General features: G+C 37.5%; 1 protein-coding gene across 3 annotated transcripts in view; it reads left to right on the forward strand.

The window, feature by feature from the left end:
• Positions 1-23,837, forward strand: part of LOC114031534 (fibronectin type III domain-containing protein 1-like) — a 121,883-nt gene extending 98,046 nt beyond the window's left edge. For all 3 annotated transcript variants that reach the window (XM_027846667.1, XM_027846669.1, XM_027846668.1), the window contains 9 exons: positions 432-500; positions 1,883-2,029; positions 5,219-5,449; positions 7,743-7,851; positions 16,163-16,242; positions 18,445-18,474; positions 21,111-21,272; positions 21,831-21,953; positions 22,916-23,837. In XM_027846667.1, coding sequence (XP_027702468.1) covers positions 432-500; positions 1,883-2,029; positions 5,219-5,449; positions 7,743-7,851; positions 16,163-16,242; positions 18,445-18,474; positions 21,111-21,272; positions 21,831-21,953; positions 22,916-23,031 — 1,067 coding nt within the window. In that variant the 3' untranslated portion in view covers positions 23,032-23,837. The remainder of the gene's footprint in view (positions 1-431; positions 501-1,882; positions 2,030-5,218; positions 5,450-7,742; positions 7,852-16,162; positions 16,243-18,444; positions 18,475-21,110; positions 21,273-21,830; positions 21,954-22,915) is intronic.
• The last annotated feature ends 2,687 nt before the right edge of the window (positions 23,838-26,524 follow it).

The raw sequence follows: 26,524 nt of genomic DNA on the forward strand, positions 1-26,524 counted from the left end.
TGTTCAACAAGAGGGAATTTTTGTCAGCGACCACACAGAAGCTGGGGGAAGGGCTCAGCAACAGCTCTGAGAGTGCTTGAAAGGCTCTCATATATAAGTATGACTTAGCTACGTTGGAAAATCATAAGGGAAGGAATGAAAAGGTTTTCTTTCCCTTGAGCTCAGGTAGAGATTTTATCTGCATCCTTCTTGGCAGAAAACACGGGATAATAGTAACATGGTGAACTTGAGAACCTATACTTACGATATTGCTCTCTTTTCTAGTGTAGTGTCTGAAAGAACTCTGGATCCTTCTCTACAAACAGGGCGAATTTAGTCCCTTTGTCATTATTGTGAATGAATTCTTGTGTACTGAGATATAATTCTGAAGGGAAAGAGAGGGAAGGAATAAATGTCAGCATTTGGCTACTTTTTTCCTTTGCTTCCAACAGATAATTTCTCTGGGCTGGAGACAGATACAGCAATACCCACAGAAGAAGCTTATGTTGTGTATGATGAAGGTAATAACAGATTGAAGATTTTATATGAATGAAGTTAATTCCCATCAAAGGACCTTTTGAAATTAGGAAGCAGAGATAACTTTTTGCCTTCCATTTGTGACTTCTCTCATATCTTTGTCTTTCTGCCTCCCCTCCCCTCATTTGTAGAAACGCTTTGTGTAGTTAACTTTTTTGAATCATAATGTCCTTTTTCTATTGCTCTTCCTTTTCTTCATCTCCTTGTTGTTTTTCATAAAATCTTTTCTACTATGGATGTCATGAATCTTCAGCCACAGGATCATATTATTAGCACAGGGCATGTAATTATGAGTTTCCATCTTTACAACATAGCAGGGTTGTATTTATTAGATGTAGACTTAAAAGTTTAAACAGTGCATATGATAAACTTGTAGTCATAGCAGAATGTATGTCCATTGGCGTTTACCAGTAGCCAAAAAGGGTGTCCTCCTCATGGAAGCCCTTCTAACTTCCTTTGCCCCTCAGATTAATTAACTTTTATATCAAACTGGCTCAAAACACAAAATGCTTCAGGAGTGCCATCCTTTTTTTTTTTTCAACCTAGTTGTAATCAAGTTTCATATAGTGGTTCCAATCCTAGCTGTTTCAGGCTAAACTTGACTAATAAAAACACACACATTTTTTCAAACAGATGTTTGAAAGCAAAGAAAGATATTTTAGCAGCAATGAAAACATTAAGTATCTTTTTAACTATCTTCATGCAGCTGAGATAATTAAGCATGATGTCATCTTTAAATACCAACAAATTACGACTCTCCCTCTCCCTATGTGCAAACCACATAAGGAATGCAATCATATGTTCCATTGTGGTCCTTCATGGACTGCAGAAGGGAGACGTATTTAGTGAAATGAACTAGAAGAGCATTGGAATGGGGCCTCATAGATTTCAGTTCCAGTTTTGGCTAGCTAGCTGTGTGACCTTAGACAAGTCACACAACTTCTCCGGGCCTCAATTTCCTCATCGGTAATATTAGATGATTTTGAAGGTTCCTTCCTGCTTTAACACCCTGCTACTCTAAAATCTCAGCACTTCCTTCTCTGTTTTCTATGTAATACAGGTAGATGCGTTTGCTTCTTTTGTTGGCCATTATTAGGGTGGGGGATGGGAAGAAATAAAGCAGAGGGAATAAGACACTATTTTATAGAAGGGTTGAAGAGCAAATTACACTTGAACAAGTAGTAAAGAATGACTGCTTTTATTCATTTCAAATTCTATATACCTGTTGGATGAAAAGAAATTGTTTTGAAGTGGAATAAATTTTTTTAAAAGTAAAAAATAAAAACAGTGCCAATTTACCAGGCTACAAACATAGAATCCTTTTCAGGCAAATGCCCTATTACAAAACCTTCATATCTTTTTTCAGATTATGAATTTGAAACCACATTGCCTCCAACCACTACCAAGTCCTCAACTACTACAACAGCTGAACCAAAGGTCATCTCACCAGAGGGGTCAATCAGTTCTTTTCCAGAGGAAGAATTTGATTTGGCTGGAAAGAAACGATTTGTTGGTAAATTTGCTTTCTGCATATATATGGTCACATGGATTTTTTTTTAAGGCTACACTATTTAGTTCCTTAAGTCCCAATCATAATGCTGATTTCTTGTCCTAACTACAGCTGTGCACTTTGATGAGCGTTTTCCCCAGACAAACATTTCCCAGCTGTAATAAGAGACTCATTTCTGCTCAGGTGCCCATGAACTCTCTCTCTAGAGTCTGAAAACAAGTGAGAGGAGAAGAGAATGCAGTTTAGAAATGGTTGGCTTTTTAGACCAAACCTAATTTTCCCTCCTTAAGATAGCAGATCAAAAATAGCAACCCTAAGAGTTCTTATATAACAAACTTTAACAAGACAAACATTTCAAAAAATGACATTTTTTTCCACTGAGGGTTGTCTAAATATTATTTTAGAAATATGTCCTAAAAGATTTAATAGTTTAACATTTGCAATAATAGCATGTTGATAGTGTTTTAAGATTTGCAAAGCATTTTACATGTTAGCATATTTGATCCTCATAACAACCCTGTGAGGTAAGTGCTGTTAATATCTTTATTTTACAGAGAAGAAATCTGGGGCAGCTAGGTGGCACAGTAGATAGAGTGCTGGGCCTGGAGTCAGGAATACTCATCTCCCTGTGCTCCAATCTGGCCTCAGACACTTACTAAGCTGTATGACCCTGGGCAAGTCACTTAACTCTGTTTGCCTCAGTTTCCTCATCTGTAAAATGAGCTGGAGAAGGAAATGGCCAACCACTCCAGTATCTTTGCCAAGAAAACACTAAATGGGGTCACAAAGAGCCAGCCATGACTGAAAGACTGACCAACAACAAGTTTTCACATTGGCAGGCATCTGAGGCAGGATTTGAACTCAGGACTTTGTGACTCCAAAAACTTGTCAATCTATCCATGCACTACCTAGCTACCTCATTTACTGCCATTTGCTCGATGGAGTCACTAGTAGTTATTAATTGAGAATAGCAGCGCAAAATCTTTGAATTTATAAATTCATAGCATTATAAATTTAAAGTTAAAAGTGACCCTAGCAGCACTCTGAGGAGATTGTCACCTGGCCAGGGTCACAGGGTTGATAAATATCACCAGAGTGGAGTCTAATGACTTCAGAGTCATAGTTCTCGGGTCAGCTAGGCGGCTCAGTGAATAGAGCTCTGGTCTTGGAGTCAGGAGGACCTGAGTTCAAATCCAGCTTTAGACACTTAACACTTATTAGCTGTGTGACCCTAGGCAAGTCACTTAACCCCTATTGCCTCACCAAAAAAAAAAAAAAGGGCAAAAAAGCAGAGTCATAGCTGTTTCCAAATATATCATGATATTACTTGTTAATTCTCCACCTCTTTAGAGCCTCAAAGATTGGAACCTCTCTTTGGGGAGGAAAAAAAAAGACAACAACCCTAAAAATAGAGAGTTTACACTTCCTATTGTAATGTAATTTGTTGCTGCTATCAGTCATTAAATCTCCCTAATGAACTAATTACTCACTAACTACTTTATCTTAGTTCATATATTACTAAGGAGAGAGAAGTGAACACCTTAGCTAAGATCATGCTTTTCTGTTTCCAAAACCAGTGTTCAGTGGTGAACTGAGGACAGCTTTGGCCATCCAAGACTGTTACTGCAGATCAAAACCACACTTCCTTGAATAGCAAGAATCTTAATTTGGCTTAACACTCCCGAGGAAAATTGTAATATTTTTCTCATTATTGCTCCAGCCCCACCAGATTTACTTAAAATGACTTCCTTTTCTCCCTAAACTTTCACAACAAAAATTGAAATCCACCGAGCACTATTATCTTACTCACTGAAGTCCTTCAGTACTAAAAGACTCTTTTGCCTGGATGTTTTCAGGGCATAATTAACTCCAAGAATGTTGTTGATTGGATTAATGAATTGTGTTTATTTCAAAAACTGGACAATAGAAAATAATTGAAAATGGAGTCAGGGAAAGTATGAATGCCATTCAATAGAGAAAACTTGCACTGAGAGAGGGAATCAGAAAGAAAGTAATTAGCAAGTAATATAATAGTAAATTCATAGGATGATGGATCTCAAGCTCAAAGGGACCTCAGAGACCACTTAATCTAACCTATCATTTTACAGATGAGGAAACTGACTCATTTCTTTTTCAAATCGGAACAGAATCGACTGTGTGAGAAATGGCAAAAATATTTTGGCCTAATCCTGCACTTGTTTTTAAATACTGAAATGACTATGCCTGCCTAGGTGATTAAGCAAAACATTACTTAACTGCTTTAAAATCTTTGAGAAATCTGTCAGATTTGGTAGAAACCACTATGTGTTTTGTGGTAATGATAAACTATCATGAAGATTTTAGGTAAATTGATCAATAACTGATCCATAAGAAGTTATTACACATAATTAGAAACATGTAAGATCCATCCTTCACTTTTGAGTATAATGACGGAACAAGAGGCTTCAGGAAGGGTACATTCTGTTCTGGCCAGAATCTTTGAAGGTCTTCCACGTTCAGATTGATATTCTTTGTGATGGGAAAATAGGCTATCTTTTGTCTCAATTCTTACCTAGCCCTTAGGTATCGAATAGGCATTGCCTCAGATAAACTGAGGCCTGAGAAAGACCTTAATTCAGAAAGGCCAAAGTCATCCACTGCATCCTGGGCCATCGTCCATCATGTTGGCTTTTGTCTTGCCACTGGATTTTGATGACTCTGGAGGAGAGAGTGAGGCTGATGATTTTGTGCAACTTTACCTCATTCAAATCCAGTCCAAGTGCAAGTCAAGACATCGCCCCATGAAGTCATCGGTCCTCTTTGAAAACAAAGGACTAACAACAATAACAACCAGGCTGGATGGAACATTGATCAGACACTGTGTGACAGTACCCAAGTAGATTTTTGTTTTATTTTTTGATGACCACACCAGAGATTTCATTCATACAGAAGCTTTGGTAAAAAGCTTCATTTATCAGTGCAGTTTGCCTCCTTCTCTTCACCTCATAATTTTAGAATTGCCTGGGGCACTAATAGCTTAAGTCATTTGCTCAGGGTCACACAGCCAGTAGATATCAAAGCCAGGACCTGAACCCAGATCTTCTTGATTCTAAGGCCAGCTCTTGATCCACTTTGCCATACTGCCTTCCCTGTGTTTATGGCAGACAAAGGCCTTCAGTCATCTGATTGTGTATCTTTTTTTATTAATTCCAGCTCCTTATGTGACCTATCTAAATAAAGATCCACTGGCTCCATGTTCTTTGACGGAAGCTCTGGACCACTTCCAAGTGGAAAGTTTGGATGAAATCATTCCCAGTGACCTGACAAAGAGTGACTTACCTCCTCAACACACTCCCCGAAACATCACGGTAGTGGCTGTGGAAGGATGCCACTCCTTCGTTATTGTTGACTGGGACAAATCCACTCAGGGTGATGTGGTTACAGGTGGGTTGAATGGACCTTGCTTGGTGTCTAGACCAGTGCTCTGTACTCAGGAATAGATTCTGAATGAATGAATGAGGGCAGGAAGGCAGAAGGCTTGTATAATAGGAGTGAAATACTAGAAAGGTCTCAGTTTAATACCCAAGTCATTTGAGCTTTTTTTAGTTTCTCTTATTACAGTTGTTTGTTATGAACAAATGCTTCAGGACCCCAAGCTTCTTGGCTGTTCTACAGGTTTCTGTCTTTGGTTCATGAAATCTTGGCCAAAATTCAATCTGAATCACAAAACCTCTTGCTAGGACTTAATTAAAAATTCTTGATTAATATTCTTTAGTGATTTTAGCCTATGATGCTCTTTCTTTGTTTTATCTGTACTTAGCTTAGGTATTAGGACTATATTTGTCTCATAAAGGAGCTATCATATAAATTCTTTAATAAGAGGATTGATACTTGGGCATCCCTTCCTCTGGACAGTTCCATACTGGACAATTTGTTCTTTCCTGGTATATGGGTATGGGATGGGGAAAGGGAGACAAGTAAAGTTTAAAATGATATCTTTTCTTTTTTGTTAGTGCTATTGATAAAACCTCTCAAACTTTAAAATTTAAAATTTGCTGTTTATTTCTAATTTTAGCTCTCAAAAAAGAAAAGAAAATTTCCAGAAGGATCCAGGATAATAATTCGATTCTGGGATTTATACACTTGCCCACAGAACATCATTTGTGATCCTTGAAAAAAGGCCAAACTTTCTAAGAACTGCTGAGTCAGGGTAGAGAGTCTAAATCCCACAGGGATATATGGCCTGGAGAAGAGAAGACTTGCCAGGGTGGGAAGGACATGATAGCTGTCTTCAAGCATTTGAAGATATGGAATAGGGATTAGAATTGTTTTGCTTGGCCCCAGATGGTGGAACTTAGAGCAATGAGTGAAAGTTGCAGGAAGACAGATTTAGCATCTTTGTACGGAAAATAACAATTATCCAACAGGGGAGTGGACTCCATTGAGACGTGATAGGTTCTGCCTCACTCCAGGGTCTTCCAATGAAGGCTGTATGACCACTTGTTGGGGGATATTGTAGAAAGAATTCTGAGTAAGGCACATAATCTACTAGTTGGCCTCTCTTTTAGCTCTTAGATTCTGTGATTCTCTGATGATGGAAAAAGCATAATACATGAAACTTGATTTTTAACCCTGACGTAGTCATTATCTGTGTGTGTGACTTTGGGTATATCCTTTTTAACTCTGTGGACTGCAGACTCAGTTTGAGTTCTTAAATATTTGCTGACACATATGTCTTTGAGGTCCCTAATTTTTGTTTTTTATTTCCAAATAAATTAATGGATCTGTATACGCTTGGGCACTAGACGTTTCACTCTGGACTGACTGTTGGACCTGGAAAGCTGTAGGTTGGGACAATAGGGAACAGTACTATGGTACCGACCAAACCATCTAAAACCATCTCTAGAGTTTTTGCTGTTGGCATTTAAGATTATGGATCTAAAAGTGGAAGGGACCTCATAGGTGACATCTGGGCTGAATCATAGAAGCCTCTAACAAGCTGTAAAGAGTGTATATTAGATGTAGGGAAAAGAGCACAGCTCTGGGTTAAAGTCCCGGCTATGTGACCTCAGAAGAGCTACATGAACTGATGCAGAGTGAAGTAAACAGAGCAAATATATACAATAACTACAACAGTGTAAATGGAAAGAACCACTGCATACAAAAAAATCAAAAGTAAATGTAACAAAATTCTAAATATTAAGCATGACTTGAATTAAGAAAGATGAGAAGACACCCCTCAGCCCACCCTTTTGCAGAGGTGGAAGGTTCACAGGTGTTACACATTGCACATGTTTTTCGAAGTTTTTCAATGTATCAATCAATTACGCTGATTTATTTTCCTCTTTGAAAAATATTCTTTGTTATAGGAGATGGCTCTTTGGGATGGTCTAGGGGAAGGATACTGGGAATAGCTATGATGATATAAGAAACAGGACATCAATCAAAACTTATTTTTTTTAAAAAAAACAAACCTATAGATAGTAAAGATTTGAACAGAAGTCATTCTCTGACTGCAGAGGTTCTTTCCACAGTACCACGCAGGCCTCTGATATTTCTTTCTTTGTCACAAAAATATCATTTTGGTAGAAAGCCACCATCTCAAAACCAAAGCAAAATGAAGCTCCTGCTGGCTTCGTGGCTGGATATAGGATCTTGTCCCATTGGCTTAGCAAAGCCTCAGATTGTGATTAACATCATTGTGATTGATCAGCTTTTTCCTTCTTTCGTTTCATAGGTTACTTGGTTTATAGTGCATCTTATGAAGATTTCATCAGGAACAAGTGGTCCACCCAGAGTTCAGGGGTTACTCATTTACCTATTGAGAACCTCAAACCAAATACAAGGTATGACAATGCTAGTCACACAATACAACAAAGAGTAAGATGATGCTATTTGCATGGTCAATTATCTGTCACACTAATGTCACAAGCATTAGATAAAGAATCTTTTAAGTTAAGGAGCATTTAGATGGAAACTGAAGCTAATGCTGTTCTTTTATTTGTATTTTCATACTTAGCTTTCCAAATGTGAACTAAATAATTACTATCAATTGAGTTCAGTGGGTTAAAAAGGAAGGAATGGATTGTTTTTAGAATACCCCTGAAATTATAGTGGTATTGGGCAGCCAAAACTCTACCCTCATTCATAAAAATGAACTCATTGAAGTAGTCATTTTACATACATTTTGAACAATCGATGTTAAAGTTTTGATTTTTCTCTGATTTATAAGATCATAGTATAGTAGAGCAAGCGTTGGAAGGGACCTCAGAAGTCATCCAGTTCAGCATCCTCATTGTACAGCTGAGGAAACTGAAGGCGAAGAAGAATAAGTGATTTGCTCAATGTAACACAGTTGATAAACAGCTGAGCTTGAATTTTAACTCAGCTCTTTTGACTCTTGGGGCAGCTAGGTAGGGTAGTGGATAGAGTGCCAGACCTGGGGTCAAGAAGACTCATCTTCCTGATTTCAAATCTGGTCTCAGCCGCTTATTAGCAGTGTGACCCTGGGCAAGTCACTTCACCCTGTTTGCCTCAGTTTTCTCATCTGTAAAATGAACTAGACAAGGAAATGTCAAACCACTCCAGTATCTTCCAAGAAAAATCCAAATGGGGTCACAAAGACTGTTAAACAACAACAACTACTACTACTACTTGTAACTCTAAGTTAAATATGCTTTCCACTTTTTGAAGTGCAAAAATTGAATCCTTTCCCATGTATTTGGAAGTTTTAGGTATGTCTTCCAAGTCCTGGACTTTGAAAATGGTGGAATTATCTTTCTGACACTAATAAATTATCATGTCATCTTGCATAAACTGGAGAGAAACATTTTACTTCCTGCCTTTCTGCCAACAGTTGTTTCCCCTCAAAAAGTGAAATCTGTTCACTGATTGACCACAGCTGCATTCAGAGGGACAAGTGGGGTGACTAGAACACAAATCCCATCAGGAAGTCAGCTTCTCCAGCCATGTGATGAGGAAGATGAATGGGAGTTAGAGCATTTACACAAGCCCAAGACAGGGCCTTTTACACTTTGTAGGGGATATATATTACTATATAGGAGGAACATGACAAAAGGACAGGCACAGGAGAGTTAACTGATTTTCCAGGTAAGGCTAGGTAGCCATGTGACAGCAGCAGAGACTGAAGGGAGTCTGAAGGGCAGCAGCAGCAGCAGCATGGAAGATACTTATTTGCTGAAGTATTGTTGGAAGAAGGTAGATTTTTTTGAGTCTGTCTCATGCAGTTGACGGGTCTCAGCTGACTTTCATTAAAAAAATGAACTTAGGAGCATCTCCCGCATGTTAGCAAAATACACCCTCAAAATAAGTGGGACAAAATACTAAATTTGAGCACTATTAGGGGTATAACTATAATGAGAATTTTTTAAACAAACCAACCAGAATTTATATATCCAAATAAACATGATCATTTAAGTTGTCACCTTGGGAAACCATAAGCATACTCCAGTTTTCCTGACTTTATTCAAAATTATTTTAGAATTACTTTCAAAATATCTTCAGAAAGACACACATACATACACCATTAGTCTTGTATTTTAATATGTGGGGAAGTCCCCATCACATATGGGAGCCCCTGAGTAACTAAATCAGGTTCAACGTACCCTAGGCGTCAGTATCCATTCAAAATCTTAGCTCATGAACCCTTGGCAATAAGTTTGCTCTTACTAGCCAGTCAGAAGACACAATTAATTCAAAACAAAGGTGCCTAATGAAACAATATTGCAAGAAAAGTAGCAATGGAACATTCTTCCTGTAAACCTGGAGGACATGCTCCCACAAATCCAATTCAATAAACATTCCTTAAGTACCTACTATGTGCCAGGCAGTGTGTTAAATGCTGGGGATACAATTAATAAAAAGAAAGACAGTCCCTGTCCTCAAAAAGCTTACAATCTAAAGGAAGAAATAATATGCAAAGGGGTGGGGAGGAACGAGATACCACAAGGTATGTGTGTGGACGCATCTTATTTTTTGGAGTTGAAACGAGAGAGCGCAGCAGGTGCAAAGTGGAGTAAGCTAAGAGAGTCCAGTTTCTAGCCTCTATAAAGGAAAGCATTGGGAAAAGTTTGGCACTCAGTACTCCACACCTCTAATCAAAGGGGAAAGGAGGCTGAGGGAGGTGGTTTCAATTAGGGCTTAAGTTAGCAGCATGGTGGTGAGTTTGGAAGTGATGAGCTTATCCTGGGTAGTTGTTGTTCAGACTTTTCAGTCATGGCTGACTCTTTGTGACTCCATTTGAGGTTTTCTTGGCAAAGATACTAGAGTGGTTTTCCATTTCCTTCTCCAGCTCGTTTTACAGATGAGGAAACTGAGGCAAACAGGGTTAAGTGACTTGCCCAGAGTCACACAGTGTCTGAGGCCAGATTTGAACTTGGAAAGAAGAGTCTTTCTGACTCTAGACCCAGTGCTCTATCATCTGTGCCATCTAGTTGCCCATCCTGGGCAGGGCAGTTTGTTCTATGGCGTTGAAACCAGACAAGGCAGCCAGCAGATGCAGAGTGGAATGAATTCTCTGCTGCTACCCACTAGTTGTTGCCTTTATTGTATGTTCTTGTTCTCTGCCTCTATGTCCACTCCTGCGTTTCTTTCCCTCTCCCTCTCTGCCTCTATGTCTTTCTCTATCTCTTGTCTCTCCTCCCAATCCTTCCACCACAAATATCAGTCCATTGAGTGTGTTACTCCACTAGAAATGTGGTTGTTTTGGGGCCTGGTTCCCTGCTCCCAGCATATGACCTTCAGTGCAGGTTCACTTGCCATCTATCTTAGCTCTGGTCTGCTTGGATATGGAAAATAGAAAATCTCTCCTTGATAAAGGTGGGCTAATAGTCCTTTCATTATAGATGGAGGCTATGAACTATCACATCTAGCAAACAAAATCCAGAGTGCCTCTAGGCTAAATAAAACTTTTCTTTTAAGTCCTGTTTCTAAGTCTGAGATCTGAGTACTTTGTTGCTGACAGCTATCTGATTCTGAGTTAGAAATTCCCAAGCTCCTTTCTGGCTTTACACACAAACGAATCTGAGTCAGAACAAAGGGTAAGCAAAGGAGGCAAGCTCATTAACTTGACCCACTTGGTCCTCATTCCAACCTTTATTATGTAGATAATATGCTAACAGCAAAATCCATTTCTTTGGTGACTATTTTGGGCAGCAAAACACCTCACTATCTCCCTTACTATTTTTCAGTAACACCTCCTTTTGACTTTAAATGGTGTCACATATTTTGTTGCAAATTGTTTTTGGCTTTTCCCAGAAATCAAATACGCCCTCAGAAGATGAAGATTTTTCACCATTTAGGGTGTTAAGAGGAATATACTATAGAGTCATACTGAAAGATGAAACATCAATATCTCTTTGTTGCAGGGGAGAGGCAGAGAGTATACATGTGGTTGAGAACTTTATGAAATATTTGTTTTATTTGATAGAAGAAAGTGTGGCACATGGTTTTAAAAATAGGAACAAACACTTTTGCATCATTTCACATGGCTTTTCATCTCAGCATTTTAAATTTATGTTGCCATGTTAAGCAAAATCAGAAATGAAATATATAGTTGCTTAATTTGTATCTGGAATATGTGAGCTTTGTGGTAGGCTAGAAACATGGGGTACAAGGGAAAGGTTTATCTTGAGTACTAACTCGGCTTCAATGGCAAAACAATATAAAGAAAGAAGTTGGAGTGGTTTATTTTAGAATATTAGTCATCTCTTTTCACATATCCTTAGTTATATAGCATCAATTCCTTTCCACTGGGGCTAAGGGATTGTTATTAAGTTGGCTTTAACTTTGGGTTTTACAGTCATTTCTTTAAAATTCCACATTTAGGATTGGCTTTGTAAAGAAACTATTCAGCAGAGATATCTTTAACAGCCTTTGTGCATATTTATGTGGGTTTCTTATTTTTTTAATTTTTTTAAAAAAATACTAGGTTAGCATGGATTGTTATCATTTGTGTATGCCAAATCCACAGCTCAAACTGACTGCATATTTTTGCCTTAAATAACTCCATAACCATTGAATAAAAGTATGCATAATTCGGAAAATGCAAACTGCTTGGATGATCCAAACCTAGGAAACCCATGTGTTCTCAATTGTGCATGTGTATGTTTCTCCTTAAGTGAATAAAAGACTTTTCTTAAATGAGATGTGAATGACTTTATTGAGAGTTTTGAAAGGAAAACAATTGTACTGTCAAATAGACTTTTCTTTTCTCTCTGTTTAATCATAGTGAAATTAAGAAATCTCTGTAGTGCATGAGTAGGGAGAGACATAGTGGTACTCAGCTATATAGAATTATGACTTGGTCACAGAACTATTTCTGTTGTCTAAATACATATAATTTGACTTTCTTTTTATTTACCAGTTTCAAGTTTGATTTTTGGTTTGTCCTAGAGTTAATTAGGGCAGCTAGGTGGCATCATGGATAGAGTGCCGGGTCTGGAGTCAGGAAGACTCATCTTTCTGAATTCAAATGTGGCCTCAAATACTTACTAGCTATGTAACCCTGGTCAAGTCACTGTTTGCCTCAATTTCCCCATCTGTAAAATGAGCCAAAGAAGGAAATGGCAAACCACTCCACTATCTTTGCCAAGAAAACCCAGAGAGTCATGAAGAGTCAGACACAATTGAAACAACTGAACAACAATAACAAAGAGTTAAAGTATAGGCTTAGATTCATTAGTTTTCCAAACTAACCAGAATGAGAGTAAATACCAGTTTGGTGGTTATATCATGAAAATCAAACATGACTGCAATTCCTATGGTGTTTTACAAGATGGCAGTTTAATTAGAAGGTGAAGAAAGCCACCCCATATCATTCTGAAATATGGTGAGGCCTCTACAATTCTCTGGTGAGGGCCAGAAATATGTTCTCCTGTGAGCTTTACAGAATGGTTAAAGGCTTACTACTGACAGATATCTTTAACTCTTTTCGCCATCTGGGGCCCAGCTCCCTCCCAACTTCTCACAAATGGCCTGTTTACTAGTGAGGATTTAGGGTCTGGAATGCCAGCAGAGTGAAAAAGTAGAAATGGAAGAACAGGGGTAAAGTGGGTTATGGTTGCTATGTGATGTTTCTAGTTATGATGTTGTTGTTTTAACCTGAGAGGCAGAATAGAGGCTGATCTTGAAATCAAGTAAATCTGAATTTAATTCTTTACTCTGACATTTGTTACATGTGACCATGGGCAAGTCACTTAACCAACCTTTGAGTGCCCTGGGCAACTCTTTTAGACTTTAATGTATGTGTTAGACTTTAAAGTTCACATGTGTAGAGAGTTTCCAAAGTGCAGGTTCTCAACACCTTATTACATCTCTAGACAAAAAAATAACAACAACAAAAACAAACAAAAAAAACCCAACAAAATAAAACAAAAATCCTAGTATTATTTTCCAAGAACATGTTATATTCTACTACATGAAAGGGTAGACCCCCAATCCTCTTGGCTGACCAGCCTCTTTCTGTATGAGGTGGCTCAAATAGTGTACTTACTAACTTGCTCTAAGGTCCAAGTCAGAATATGATCCCAAAGCTATGCTGATTTCTCCAGTCTGTTTCCACATCTCCTTTCTTGGGATGGCTTGTCCTTCTTTCAAGTTCCAGAAATTTAGGCCATGTCACAGGGAAATTTAAGCCATCCACTCTCAGACTTTCAAGCCAGCCATTCTCCCAATGGCCTTCAAATATTATTATAATGTTAGTTCCACTTAGGAAGCCAACTTTTGTGACTTTCTCACCCTTAGTCCTGCCTACAAATGGGTCATATGAGTTGAGTCATTTCTGAATTGAAATCCTTCTTTTCGTATAAACTTTAATGGCAGAAATCAAGATATGATTCAAATGAGATATTTCTTTATGAAAAGAAATTTAAATGACTTATAGTGGTGACGGCATGAATTCTTAAAATTAAATTTGTTTTCATTGTTAGCTAGGCAAATTTATAAAGCAACTATGAAGTTCTTTTTTAAAAAATCATTATATATATGTACATGTACATACATATATACACATATAGGTATATATGTGTGTGTGTATGTATATATATATACACATACATACATATATATACACATACATACATATATTATATATTTTATATATATATATATATGTAATACAACACAAAGAAATTCCTGACTTATGTTAAGGAAAATTTGCAGAGAAGTGACCAATTTGCAAATTCAATTCACTAACATTTTTCTGGCATCTATTATATGCCAGGAAATGTGCTGGGCACATTTAATTTTAGAAGGGCAAAAGAGCCCACCCAAATGTTATCTGTCTCTCTAGGAGAACTGAGAAGGGGATAAAATTAATAAGTATTACTTGCTTTGGTCCTAGGGAGGTACCATTTCTACAGTGGTATTTCCTTGAAAATTGGCTGTGATGTGTAACTCTCACAGAAATAGAAAGGAGCGTGTGTGGGGTGGAGGAAGGTAGAATTTACCTCCCCCAGTATTTCTGATAAGCAGAATTAAGCCTGAAACAAATTGACAGAAATTATTCTTTCTCAACTTACTCTCCAATTTTAGATTTGGCCAGTTATGAGAGCATTAAATGAAAAAATAAATGTAAATCAGATTATACTTAGATTTTATATGCCTATTACATTTCTGCAACTGAATTAGCCCTTTCCCTTAGGCCTTTTGAAGAAGTTAAGAAGATCATGGGAGCATTTCTGCCCCCCACCCCCACCCTATGTCCCTTCCCCTACAATATAGACATCCCTCAAAGATATTTTAATAATTCAGGACAAGTTTGCAAGACAAGTAGCCAGAGTATTTCTCTTATCTTTCTACCCCTTCCATACAAATCACTTCTGAGGAAAGAAGCTTCTTTGACCAGTCACATAGCATTGTTGAGTCTTAGCATAAAGGAAATTTAGAGATAATCTCACTCAACCCTCCTATATTAAAGATGATTGAAGTCTGGGAAGAAGTGACACACAATTAGTTAATGGCTGAGTTGGGACCAGACACAGTTTACTAGACTTCCAGGCTATTGTCAGTCCTCCACTCAATGCCCCCCAACTATACCATGCTGTCTTCATTTTCTTCTTGATGAGAGAAATTAATCATTATTTCTCCCTCAATAAAATATTTCATATCCAATCTAAACTGCCCCTTGCAGTATTTTCGTCTATTTCTGCCCATGGTTAAAGCAAACCTCTCTTTATCTTAATCCATTAAATGGTCGCTCACATATTTGCTTATATTGCTAAGTTACCCTGGAACCTTATGCTTTTCATGCTTAGCAGAGTTGGAACTAGGGGATAGAGAAGATAGATAGTTGCCTAGGGCACTATACATGTGAGGATACAACTGGGAACATTATTCGTATTACAGTTTACAATTACACCTATTTTTAATACTAGAAAATTCTACTCTCTGTGGCACATGCGTATTAATTTTTTTAATAAATCAAGTGTTAGAGTAAAGGCTGAAATTCTGTGGCAACATAGCAGCACTTCATAAATGTTTTTGGGTTGAAATAGGATACAATTTTCAAATGGTAAGGTTCAGAGCAGGGAGAGGGACATACAAATGCCTTGTTCCAACCCTGTTGTGCATCCATCATAGGCTTTCATCATAGGCCTTCTTTTTCCACATCTTTAATCATTTTGTATCTCTCCTCTAACCCTCTCCAAGTTCTTTGCATCTTTCTTTGGTTGTGGAACTCAACCACTATTGAGTGCAAGTCAGAATTTGCTCATGGAAGGGTTGTAGTTAAGAATTTTGACTTGAGGAAGCCAACTCAACTCAGAAAACATATATCTTAAGTAACTCATGTAACATCTGGCTCTGGAAATAATGTACTCCCTCCAAATAATTACAGAATCATAGAATTTTAGAACTAGAAGTGACCTTAATATACTTGTCTGTTTTTCTTCTCTGATTTCTTTTTGTCATACCTTCATTCATTAACAATTGCTTTTGTAACAATTAGTCACATTTATGTTGGAGTATGTGTTAGCTATATTATTTTTCAAAATAGTTTGAAAACAATTTTAAGAGAATCACAACATCAGTAGTATTTACCACTGGCAAGTGACTCCTATTTTTAATATAAGTATTTGGTATGCTTAGATTATAAATACTGCTCAGCAAATAAAGTGAAATAAAATTTTTGTATTTCAGGTATTATTTTAAAGTACAAGCAAAAAATCCCTATGGTTATGGACCTATCAGTCCTTCAGTCTCTTTTGTTACAGAATCAGGTATGTATTATCATATATTTTGGGTTTCTTTTCTCTTTTTAAAAAATAATTTTTTGATATAATGTTTTTAAATCACCTGCATTTCCCAATGTAGCCATCTACTTTCTCCCTTTTTCTTCTTTTTCTCCTCTCAGATAGCCAAGTTTTATTTTAAAAAAAGGGGGGGAGAGCTTCACTAAAAAAATCTACCGTTATTTTCGGTGTTCTACTATAGTCCTCTACTTTTGCAAAGAACAGACAGAAATGGCTTCTCATATTTCTTATTTAGAGTCAGATTTGATTATTTCACAGTATTCAGTTTTCTATTATTTTGTTGTTCTTTCCATTTACATTGTTGTAGTCATTGTGCATGTTATTTTCCTGGTCTTGCTTATTTCACTTTGCATGAGTTAATATAAGCCTCCCTATATTTCTCTGTATGTATCATATTCATTTTTTCTTACAGTACAGTCATATTTCATTACATTCATTGTACCACAACTTGATTAACTATGGCCCCAATCAATGGGAATGATCAAATATATAACCAGATGGGCAAAATCAGTATTTTTCTGTGTTAAAAAAAAGAATCCCTCATAATAAGTACAATTAAGTGAGAAACAAAACAAGAAAGGTACTAGCCTTAGCAAAACCACTTCTGATTTTTCTCTTTTGAAAATAATTAAGTGTTTTTTCCGTAGTAGAGAAATCTATTTTTCAACAGTATGGGAACAAGTTTGAAAGTATCTGTGAAAGATTTAGTTACAAAGTTTAAAAATTTGTTTCTAATTTTGAACAGCTGAAGAGTATAAAAGTAATTTGGTTTGAGGCACCCAATACACAATTGTTCACTCAAAAGTAAATTTTATCTTCTTTACAAAAACAAAACAAAAATATAACAACTGACCAGAATTTGCCTGGATTTACTTAACGTTAGTAGTGCAATTAAGATATTATTTAAGCTGAAAATGTACAAAATGAGCTATTTTTTTCCAATTGGCTCAAGTTACTTGGGGTAGCATCCTTAACCTTTGCAGATATTGACGTAGAGCATAACCATGTGCTAGCCATCCCTGTCAAAGACACAATACTGGATAGATTATGCCTGGCTCTAGCCCAGTAAATCAGTTCTCACCATTGTTTTCTTAACAAATGTTCTTCATTCTGCAACAAGATGGATTTCTAAGGCAGCTGTAGTACTCTACCACACGTGTGGCTGCATGACACGCACAAGTAAGAGAATGGTGAATAACTAAGTCTCCAGCAAAAATAGTACCTCCGTCAGGCGGTTTTGTGTAGTTAGCTCACTACCTAATTGCAGACTCATCACAAAAGATTTGTCACTGAGAGATCATTTCTTCAAGCTAGTGAAATAAAAGTGAACTAAATCAAAACTTAAACCGGTGAAATATCTCAGGGAAGAACTTTGGCCTCAGAAATGTTTTCACACGCTTCATTTTAACAATTTCTAGCGAAATCATTTCCATTTGTAAATGGGGAAGATGAAGAGAAGATGTTACTCATCAGAATTCTTAAAAAGTTGGCAAATTATCTGAGGATAAAATCTCTGGATATAAGGTAGAGATTTGGCCTTTATTAGGTTAACTGATCTAAGATCACCCCAAAAGCCAGGCAATTCAAAATTAACAATCTAGTAAACGAAAGTCTAAAAATCTACATTGGTGTTTGGGTAGTGCTACAAATGTTAGGTTTAGGGCCCTAAAGTAAGACGTTTTGAAAAACAGCCTCCTAAGAAACACCCTCTCCATGAACCTTCTTCCTTTTCCTGACTCCAAGCCATTGCATCAGCTTCTGTGGTGGTAGTTATGCCTTAACCCCAGTCTCACAGGCCTGAATTGTCTAGTTGGACTATATATAAATCAAATCAATCCTTTTGTATCATCATATGCAATAACATAAATTTCAGGAAACAACAGAATTTCTTTATTATTAACAAGGTTGTGAATTTTTAAAAGCGCACTGCTCTCAGATAGATGATTTGGATATAAATATTGTGGAAAACCTTTGAGATCTACCAAATAATCTGCATTTTCCTTTTCTACTTTTCTACGGAGTTTGCATTTTATGGCTTGGTTAGTCTAAGCAGACTCCATGTAATGCAATATAGCTTGAAGAATAGCAAATACATCCTGTCATGTGGACAGTAAATAGATGAAGTAAGACAATTCAATAAACTCTATTTTTTTTTTTGCTTTCTTATAGACAATCCATTGCTTGTTGTAAGACCTCCAGGTAAGTTGCATTCCATGACAGTTGTCCTAAAGATATGCCTTTGATTAAATTGAATTTGGAAATTTTTAGATATTTTCTTATATCACTCTAACATGTGATTAATAGGACAATGCTAAATTTCCATCCAACATGTTCTAGATGATCCAATAGTTAAATTTCAGCCCACCTTCTCAACTAGAGAAAAGAAATGATACAGGAATTCCCAGTAGTGGTAGCTGCTGGAGAAAGAAGATCCAGCCATTTGAAGACCCACATCTAGGAGAAGAGGTTCTGATTATATTAAGCTTTTTGTATTCAACATTTCAGTTCCATGAGCGTTTTTTGATTAAGCTTTGACTATATCATACCACGTTCTGCTTTCTTTTCAAACAAGTCAATTAGCTCATGTTGCTAGAAGTCAAAGTCAGTTTTATGAGTCAACCTCTGAAGAGGGGCATCAGGTAATCTTCCTTACCCTCAAAAGACTAACCCCCTCCCCCAGTTGTCATTCTTCCATAGTTTACTTTCTTGGGGTCTAAATTGCTTTCAAATTTCCTGGAGTCCATTGTTAAAATATATATGCTCCTAAGAAATATTGACCCATCTCATCAGAGAGCAACCTCCTGGGAAATAGACCCCTGGGGCAAAGGGAGGGGAGCCATCATGCTGAATCTAATACGATGAAAATTAACAGGAACACATATGGGTTAAAAAAAGTCAACTTCAGAAATACAAGACAGGGGCTGAATAGCAATTTATCTGAAAAAAGTTATGAGGATTTTAGTGGACTGTGTCAACTGTATGAGAGGACAGCCAAAAAAAACTAACACAATATTAGGCTACATTGAGACTACAATAAGGATTAGCCTTGCAAAAGTCCTGGTCAGACTTGAATATTGAGTTCTGTTTTCATTACCATGTTTAAATAAAAGAATTAATAACAACAACAATAGTAACTAGCATTTATATACTTAGCACTTACTTTGTGCCAGGCGATATGTTAAAGGCCTTAACAAATATTGTCTTATTTGATCCTCACAACAACCTTAGGAGGTAGGTGTTATTATTATCCTCATTGAGAAACTGAGACAAACAGACAGTAAGTGACTTGCCTAGAGTCACATAGCTAGCAAGCATCTGAGGGTGGATTTGAACTCAGTTCTTCCTGACTCTGGCCCCAGTAATCTATGGCTCTACTGTGTTAACAAGCTGCCCCACTGATTAGCTGGATAGTGAGTATCCAGAGAAGGGTGACCAGTAGGGGAAGGTCCTTCACATTATAGCATGTGCAGAGTAGTTGGAGAAAGCTGGAAATATTTAGCTTAGAGCTAAGAAGACTTAGGAAGAATGATGGCTGTCTTTAAAGATTTGAAGGGCATCCATATTGAAAAGTGACTAGACCTATTCTGTTTGATCTCAAATGGGCACAACAAAGAGCAATGGGAGGCAAATTCCCACTTGATGTAAGGAAATACTTCCTTATAATTGTTCAAAAGTAGAAACGGCTGCCTTGGAAAGTCTTAGGTTCCTCTGGAAATCTTTAAGCAGAGGCTGAATAACCACTGTCAGGTATGATGCAGAGAGGATTCTTGTTCAAGTAGACTAGATGACCTCTAGGGGTCTCTTCCAACTAGGAGATTTTGCAAAGGATTTCATAATAGGAAAGTTAGGACAACATCACAATTTTACCTGAGACCCAAGGCTGGGCTTCCATGGAAGTCATGCTCCAAAGGCTCTGGCAAAGAACAAAAGCTTTTGGTAGACGTCCATCCAAACTAGAAAGGTTCCAAGTATAATCACTAATGTACTGTGTATTGGTCCTCCTAGGACCAGTTTGGCTAAGTGCAAAGAGACTAATTACCATAAGGTTGGTCACCAGGTGATGGGTTTATTTGGCTACTCCAAGTCATAAAAAACACTTACTAAGTCATGAAAGAGTTGGGATCTCTGCTGGCAGAAGAACACCAATAAAATAACAAATCTTTTGAAGGAAGTATTTAATTGAATCCATATGGGTTCTGTTTTAAATGAAGGGCCTCATTTCCTTATTAACTTATATCCTGGTCAATGAAAGCAGGGAGGCATGGTAGAGAGAAAAGAATGCTAGATTTGGAATCAGTTGGAATCCTAGCTTTGTCAAGTACTACCTATGTGACCTTGATCAAGTCATTTAATTTTGTTGGGTCTCATTTTCTTCATTTTTAAAATGAAGGGTTTAGAGGAGATGACTTCCCAGGTTGCTACCAGCTCTAAATCTATGACTCAGTGCTGCCTAAATTGGTCAAATAAATTTCAGTCGCAAATTCATAGCTCCCGGTGGAAAAAAGTATGAGGGAATTTTTTTTTAAATTCAGAGAATAATTCGTAACTATAACTTACAGTTACAAAAAGATGACAGGTTACAATTTCATGAGGAATTATAAACATTTTGCACTGTTGTTCATCTTATTTTTTAGGCTAAGTGTTCTTTTAATGACAAACAATTTAATTGATACACAATCAGAGGGAACAGCTTCAAGACAATGTAAAATGGGAGTGGATTTTTGTTCTTGTTAAAAAAAAAGAGGAAGAATCAATTAGAGTGTCTTTAGGCCACCTGTGCTGTGAAATACTAAAACTGAGTCAGAAAGCCTTTTATCCCCTTTTGTGTTATCAAGGTGGGGAGCCCATCTGGATTCCATTTGCTTTCAAACGCGATCCTAGCTACACAGATTGCCATGGGAGACAATACGTGAAGCGAACGTGGTACAGAAAGTTTGTGGGAGTTGTTCTTTGTAATTCACTGAGGTACAAGATTTACCTCAGTGATAACCTGAAAGGTAAGGTCTCTGGGAGGGGTTTGCTATTGATGGACACCTAATGAAACCATTTGGATTTTTTAATGTGCTGACTCAACATTATCAATGTTATCTTGACTGTACCTTGGCCCTGACTTAAGTACAGTGCAGCAAAGGATATGCTGCTTGCTAGGAATGTATCATATTGGGAGAATCCCCTTCCCTTTTCTCCCCAAGTGGCGTAGTAGAAAGAATAAGATAAAGGATCAGAAGGTAACAGTTTGTATCCAAACTCACCATTTCCCCCTGCCTTTCATTTCTATTATCTTTGTTGTGTGATAGAAAGTACTCTAGAATTTGGAGCCAGAAACACCCAAGCTCAAATATTTGCTCTGTCATGTACTACCTGCATGACCTTGGTAAATCACTTAACCTCTCTGGACCTCAGTTTGTTCATCTGTAAAATGGGAGGAATGGACTCATTGGCCTCTAAGGACCCCACCCACCCAGTTTTGATTATTAATCATCTTTTTTGTAAGCTACAAATGCTCATAATGAAGCAGCATGGCTGTGTTTTTATGGAGTGTCTGATCTTTTCAGATACCTTCTACAGCATTGGAGATAGTTGGGGGAGAGGTGAGGACCATTGCCAGTTTGTAGATTCACACCTGGATGGAAGAACAGGTCCTCAGTCATATGTAGATGCTCTGCCTACTGTTCAAGGTAAGATGAGTAATAGTCACATTTGTGTTTCCCAATTGGCACATAAGTGACTTTTTGCCTACAAAGTATCACTGGAGCTAGAGGGAAAGAGTAGAAGGAAGGCCTAAAGAGGGGTGTGGAATTCTTTATGACTGTGCTATTGGAGTGGCCAATTAAAGTATGTTCAGTGTTAGAGCATTTCAGGAAGCTTGTTTGGTTAAATAGAGGGCATCTGAACACTTCATCCAAAATCAAAGCAGTGCCAAACTAAGGGCTTGCTGTATGTACAACATTGCTACATTTTTTTCAGTATTGTACACATAAAATGTGGTCTCTGCCCTCAAAGAGCTTTCAGTCTGTCTAGAAAGAGAATACAAAAACACATGAAAAGTCAAATATCACTCAAACATCTAAAGGACTGTTCAAGACAGTAATGGAAAAAGATGTCACCCACCATGATGTGACTTATGCACGTGCTATTTGAATTGAGAGGAAGGACAGCACTTTATGCTGTGGTTGTCAGGGAAGGCTATATAGAGGAGGTGGGTTTTGAGATGAGTCTCTAAAGGGTGGGTGGTATATGACTAGGCAGAAAAAAGGTAGAAGAGACTCAGTGCTTTTAGGAAGGCAGGAACATAAGCAGGTGGGTGCTCAAATTGTGTTACAACTCAACGTTGTAAAGAAGTGGAGGACTGTATCAAACAAATTAGAGATTTTAAACTGTACTATTTCATTCATGGGGGAAGGGGAAAGAGACTCATTAAATACATGAGAATTCCGATTCCTTTATTGTATCGAGGAGGGATTGCTGGACATAATGATCATTGGGGTAATTACCAAATATGTATCTATCAGTGTCTCTCAGAAAGAAGGCTACTTCACATTTCTTTTTTCCCCCCTCAAATACTGATGTTGCATTCTTCTTTCATCTTCCTGCTTTCTCTCCTTTTATCTTATCTATTTCCCTTTCTTAACCATCCCAGGTTATCATCGCCAATATCGTCAGGAGCCTGTAGGATTTGGCCGAATTGGTTTTGGAACACCCTACTATTATGTGGGATGGTATGAGTGTGGTGTCTCCATTCCAGGAAAATGGTAACCCTATCACCACTGCAAGTCTAGCCCACACCTCTCAGACCTGTCAAACTACTTTTACCAGGAGACTATGAGGTCTTAGGAAGAAAATAAAGACAGTAGTAGAGAACCTCCTAAGTCCAGGTGCTCAGAAGACCTAAAGCCCAAATTCTATGCACTTCTCACACTTAAATCTGGAAGTCTGCTTCATTACTTGATCTGGGACTGAGAACAGGATTTGCATCTGATATTCAAATTCCACTTTGCTCCTCTGTTGTATGTGTGTGTGTGTGTTTTTTAAAAAGTCAACATACCCCCAAAGAAATAATAAATAAGCAACTGAAATGGATTGCACTTTTCCTCAGTGAGACTTTCAAACTTTACTAAGCACAAAATTTGGACGTTTCATGTATCTCAAAGGAACGACCTAAGCATGCTGTGCTTGCTTAATGGAATGCTAAATAATTTTCCATTGTTATTAATGGAATCTTCTGTAACTGGCAGAGTTTTAAGCTTCAGAGTTTTATTTTGTTTTTGTTTTCTTGCTATTCAGCAAAGCCGAGCTACTAAAAACACCCACCCAAGGCAACATAATCTACATAAGCCATGCTCTGTGAACTTGCTCCACTGCTGACTAATGCACCAAATCACATTGTAAATTCCCAAGGTATATATGTGTATGTGTATGTATGTATATATATATATATATATATGCATATATATGTGTATATGTATGTCTGCAAGAATATTACTTAGAATTGCTCATTTTTTCATGTCTTCTAGATAAATGTTTCTGAATTTTTGTGCAAAAGGTGCTGTTTATTGACAGGTTTTTTTTTTTTAAAAATGTTTCCATGGATATGTACTATGCATAATATAACAACTGTAAAAAGGATTGTTCCTTTTGCAAATACTGTTAACCATCACCAAGTCATCTACATGAGTACTATATCCATTAGTGTTTCAAAGAGTCATCTTGATTTCTGGCCCCAAACTAAATGTCTCAGTCCAGTTTTGTTTTCTTATATTTTCATTTTTGTTACGTCCCTCGATATTTAATTCTTGAACCTGAGGCTTTTTGTTGCTTTGTGCTACAGCATGAGTTCTTTTTAAAGATACACAAATAGTTCTTAACTTAAAAAAAAACCCATATACTTGTGAATGTGCTCATTCCATCAGCCTCTCTCACAGAGATCCGTTTAATGAAGACAGATTGCAGGAACATCCCACTGGAGACCTCTTTCCAGGTTGACATTGTTGCCTTAATGAATACTGTATCATTTCAGTCATTCAACTAGTTCAAAATCCACCTAATTATTCTACCATCAGAAAGGTTCCATCGTGCTGTGGACAGAGGGAAGCACTGTCCTGGAATCCCTAAGCTTTACCTTTATATACCACAGTGGTCTAAATATAACCCATACTTCCTCCTTTCCACATCTGGCTTGCATAAAACCTGAGTATAGCCTCTAATTAGTTATTTTCAATATATACCTATACACTTTCCCTTCAAAGGGATTCCACTGTAAGAGTGGAGCTATAATTGGGGGTAGCCAATTTGGAATCAATAGGATGAATTAATAGCCTAATAAACCCAAATACTTAAATAAAATAATCACCATTTTCATTATTAATGATTTGGATTATAGGGTCTCTGTAGATGAATATAATGAAATGAAACCTGGCACATCTAGAAGGTTTTAGCCTTGAAAGCAAAACTTTCTGGGGGAATTGGGGATCTGCAGCATCTATGTATTAAAGCTTAATAGTGACAATGAAACCCTAAAGAGCAACAAGAATAAAAATGGCTCACATCTACACAATGCCTCAAGGTTTACAAGGTTCATTGTATGAGTATGGTCTAATTGAATGGTCAATTTTTAATTGAATGACAAGGATTAAACCTCTGTGTCTTATTTTTTCCTGAAATGCTTTTTCCCTACTTCAATGTGAAGCAACAGTAAATAAGATGCAGTCTGGGAAAATAAGAGAGAACTACTACCTGGAAAAGGATGAGCTGATAGGATGTTCATATGACATTAACAATAAAATTTACTAACCCAAGGGAAAGACGTTTAAAGTTGCTTCTAGATCCTTATAAATATATGGGAAGGGAGTGATTTAAAAACTAAAAGTAGCTACAACAATGTCCAAAAGGAGCATTTCATTTAAAGAGATGAACGTTTAAATACCTTCAAGCATTTTACTTTACAATACCAAGACAAATGATAGAATTTTTAGGAAAACGAATTTTTCCTAACAAGCCCATAACATGATTCCTTTTAGATAAAAAACAAACAAACAAAAAAAAAACCTGTCCAGTTTGTTGGCATCCAGTAGTCTGATGCTGGAAAACATATGACCAGTGCTACAATGTCATGCTTATGTAGGTGTGTCTTTTGCTAGATCCTCTTGAGTGAATTGAGGAGGATTCAATGTAGATTTTTTGACAATATGTCCCAAGATACTTATAGGGATTTACACGTGACAAGATGAGTTCTGGACTGACCTCAGGTTCTTGCATTGGGTTGGAGTTTCCTTTGGTGAGGAGGCAGAAAGAACATGTAGGGGCAATGTTCTCAGTACAAATTCAGAAGTGAGGTGTTAATTTGGCCTTTTGAATACTCTAAGGACCTCAAATCCATGGGGATGACTTGGACCTGAAGGGTAAACTATCCACTTGCACTTGCCATTCATTCATTCATTCAACAAACACTCACAAAGCACTATATGTGTGTGTGTGTGTGTGTGTGTGTATAATATATATACACACATATATATGTAAAAATTCTGTGCTGGTGAATGAGGATACAAATCAGATATTATATAAATCCTGCTCTCAAAATATTTATTAATGGGAAGAAAAATAGGTAAAAATCACTGTGTCACAAGGCAGAATGAGATAAAGCACCAAAGAGATGTCCAGGCAAAGTGCTACGAGAAATCTGAGAAGGGAAAGGGAGAACAGTTATTTATGAAGCACCAGTGCTAAGGGCTTTACAGTTATTTGCACCGGGCCAGGCACAGTGCTAAGTGTTTTACAAGTTTTATCTCATTTGATTCTCACAACAACTCTGGGAGGTAGGTATTACTAATAGCCTCATTTTACAGTTGAGGAAATTGAGGCAGGCAGAGGTTAAGTCCAAGGTCACACGGTTACTGAGTGTCTAAGACCATTTTTGAATTAGGTCTTCCTGACTCCAGACCTGGTGTTCTATCCACTGTTTCATCTAGCTCCCATGAGATAAACACATGGGGGTGAATGGGTAAAAAGGGGGTTGTCAAAGATTTCACGAAGGAGGTTTTAGGTGTTGAAAGGCTGGCATGGCTTCAATACATGAAGGTAAGTGGGGGTTGGGGAGGGCAGAGGAGGGAGGCTATCAGAGCACGTGGGAATGGTATGAACAAAGGCTTGGAGGTGGGAATGGGGAACTGAGACTCCTTTTGGGGCCTTTCTATGCTCTTTTACCCAGACATCGTTTTCTTCAAATCTGAAGCAATTTGTGCCTTGGGGAAGG

The sequence above is a fragment of the Vombatus ursinus genome, unplaced genomic scaffold, assembly GCF_900497805.2.
Source record: "Vombatus ursinus unplaced genomic scaffold, bare-nosed wombat genome assembly UNPS02015175.1, whole genome shotgun sequence".
Classification (NCBI taxonomy): Eukaryota; Metazoa; Chordata; class Mammalia; order Diprotodontia; family Vombatidae; genus Vombatus; species Vombatus ursinus.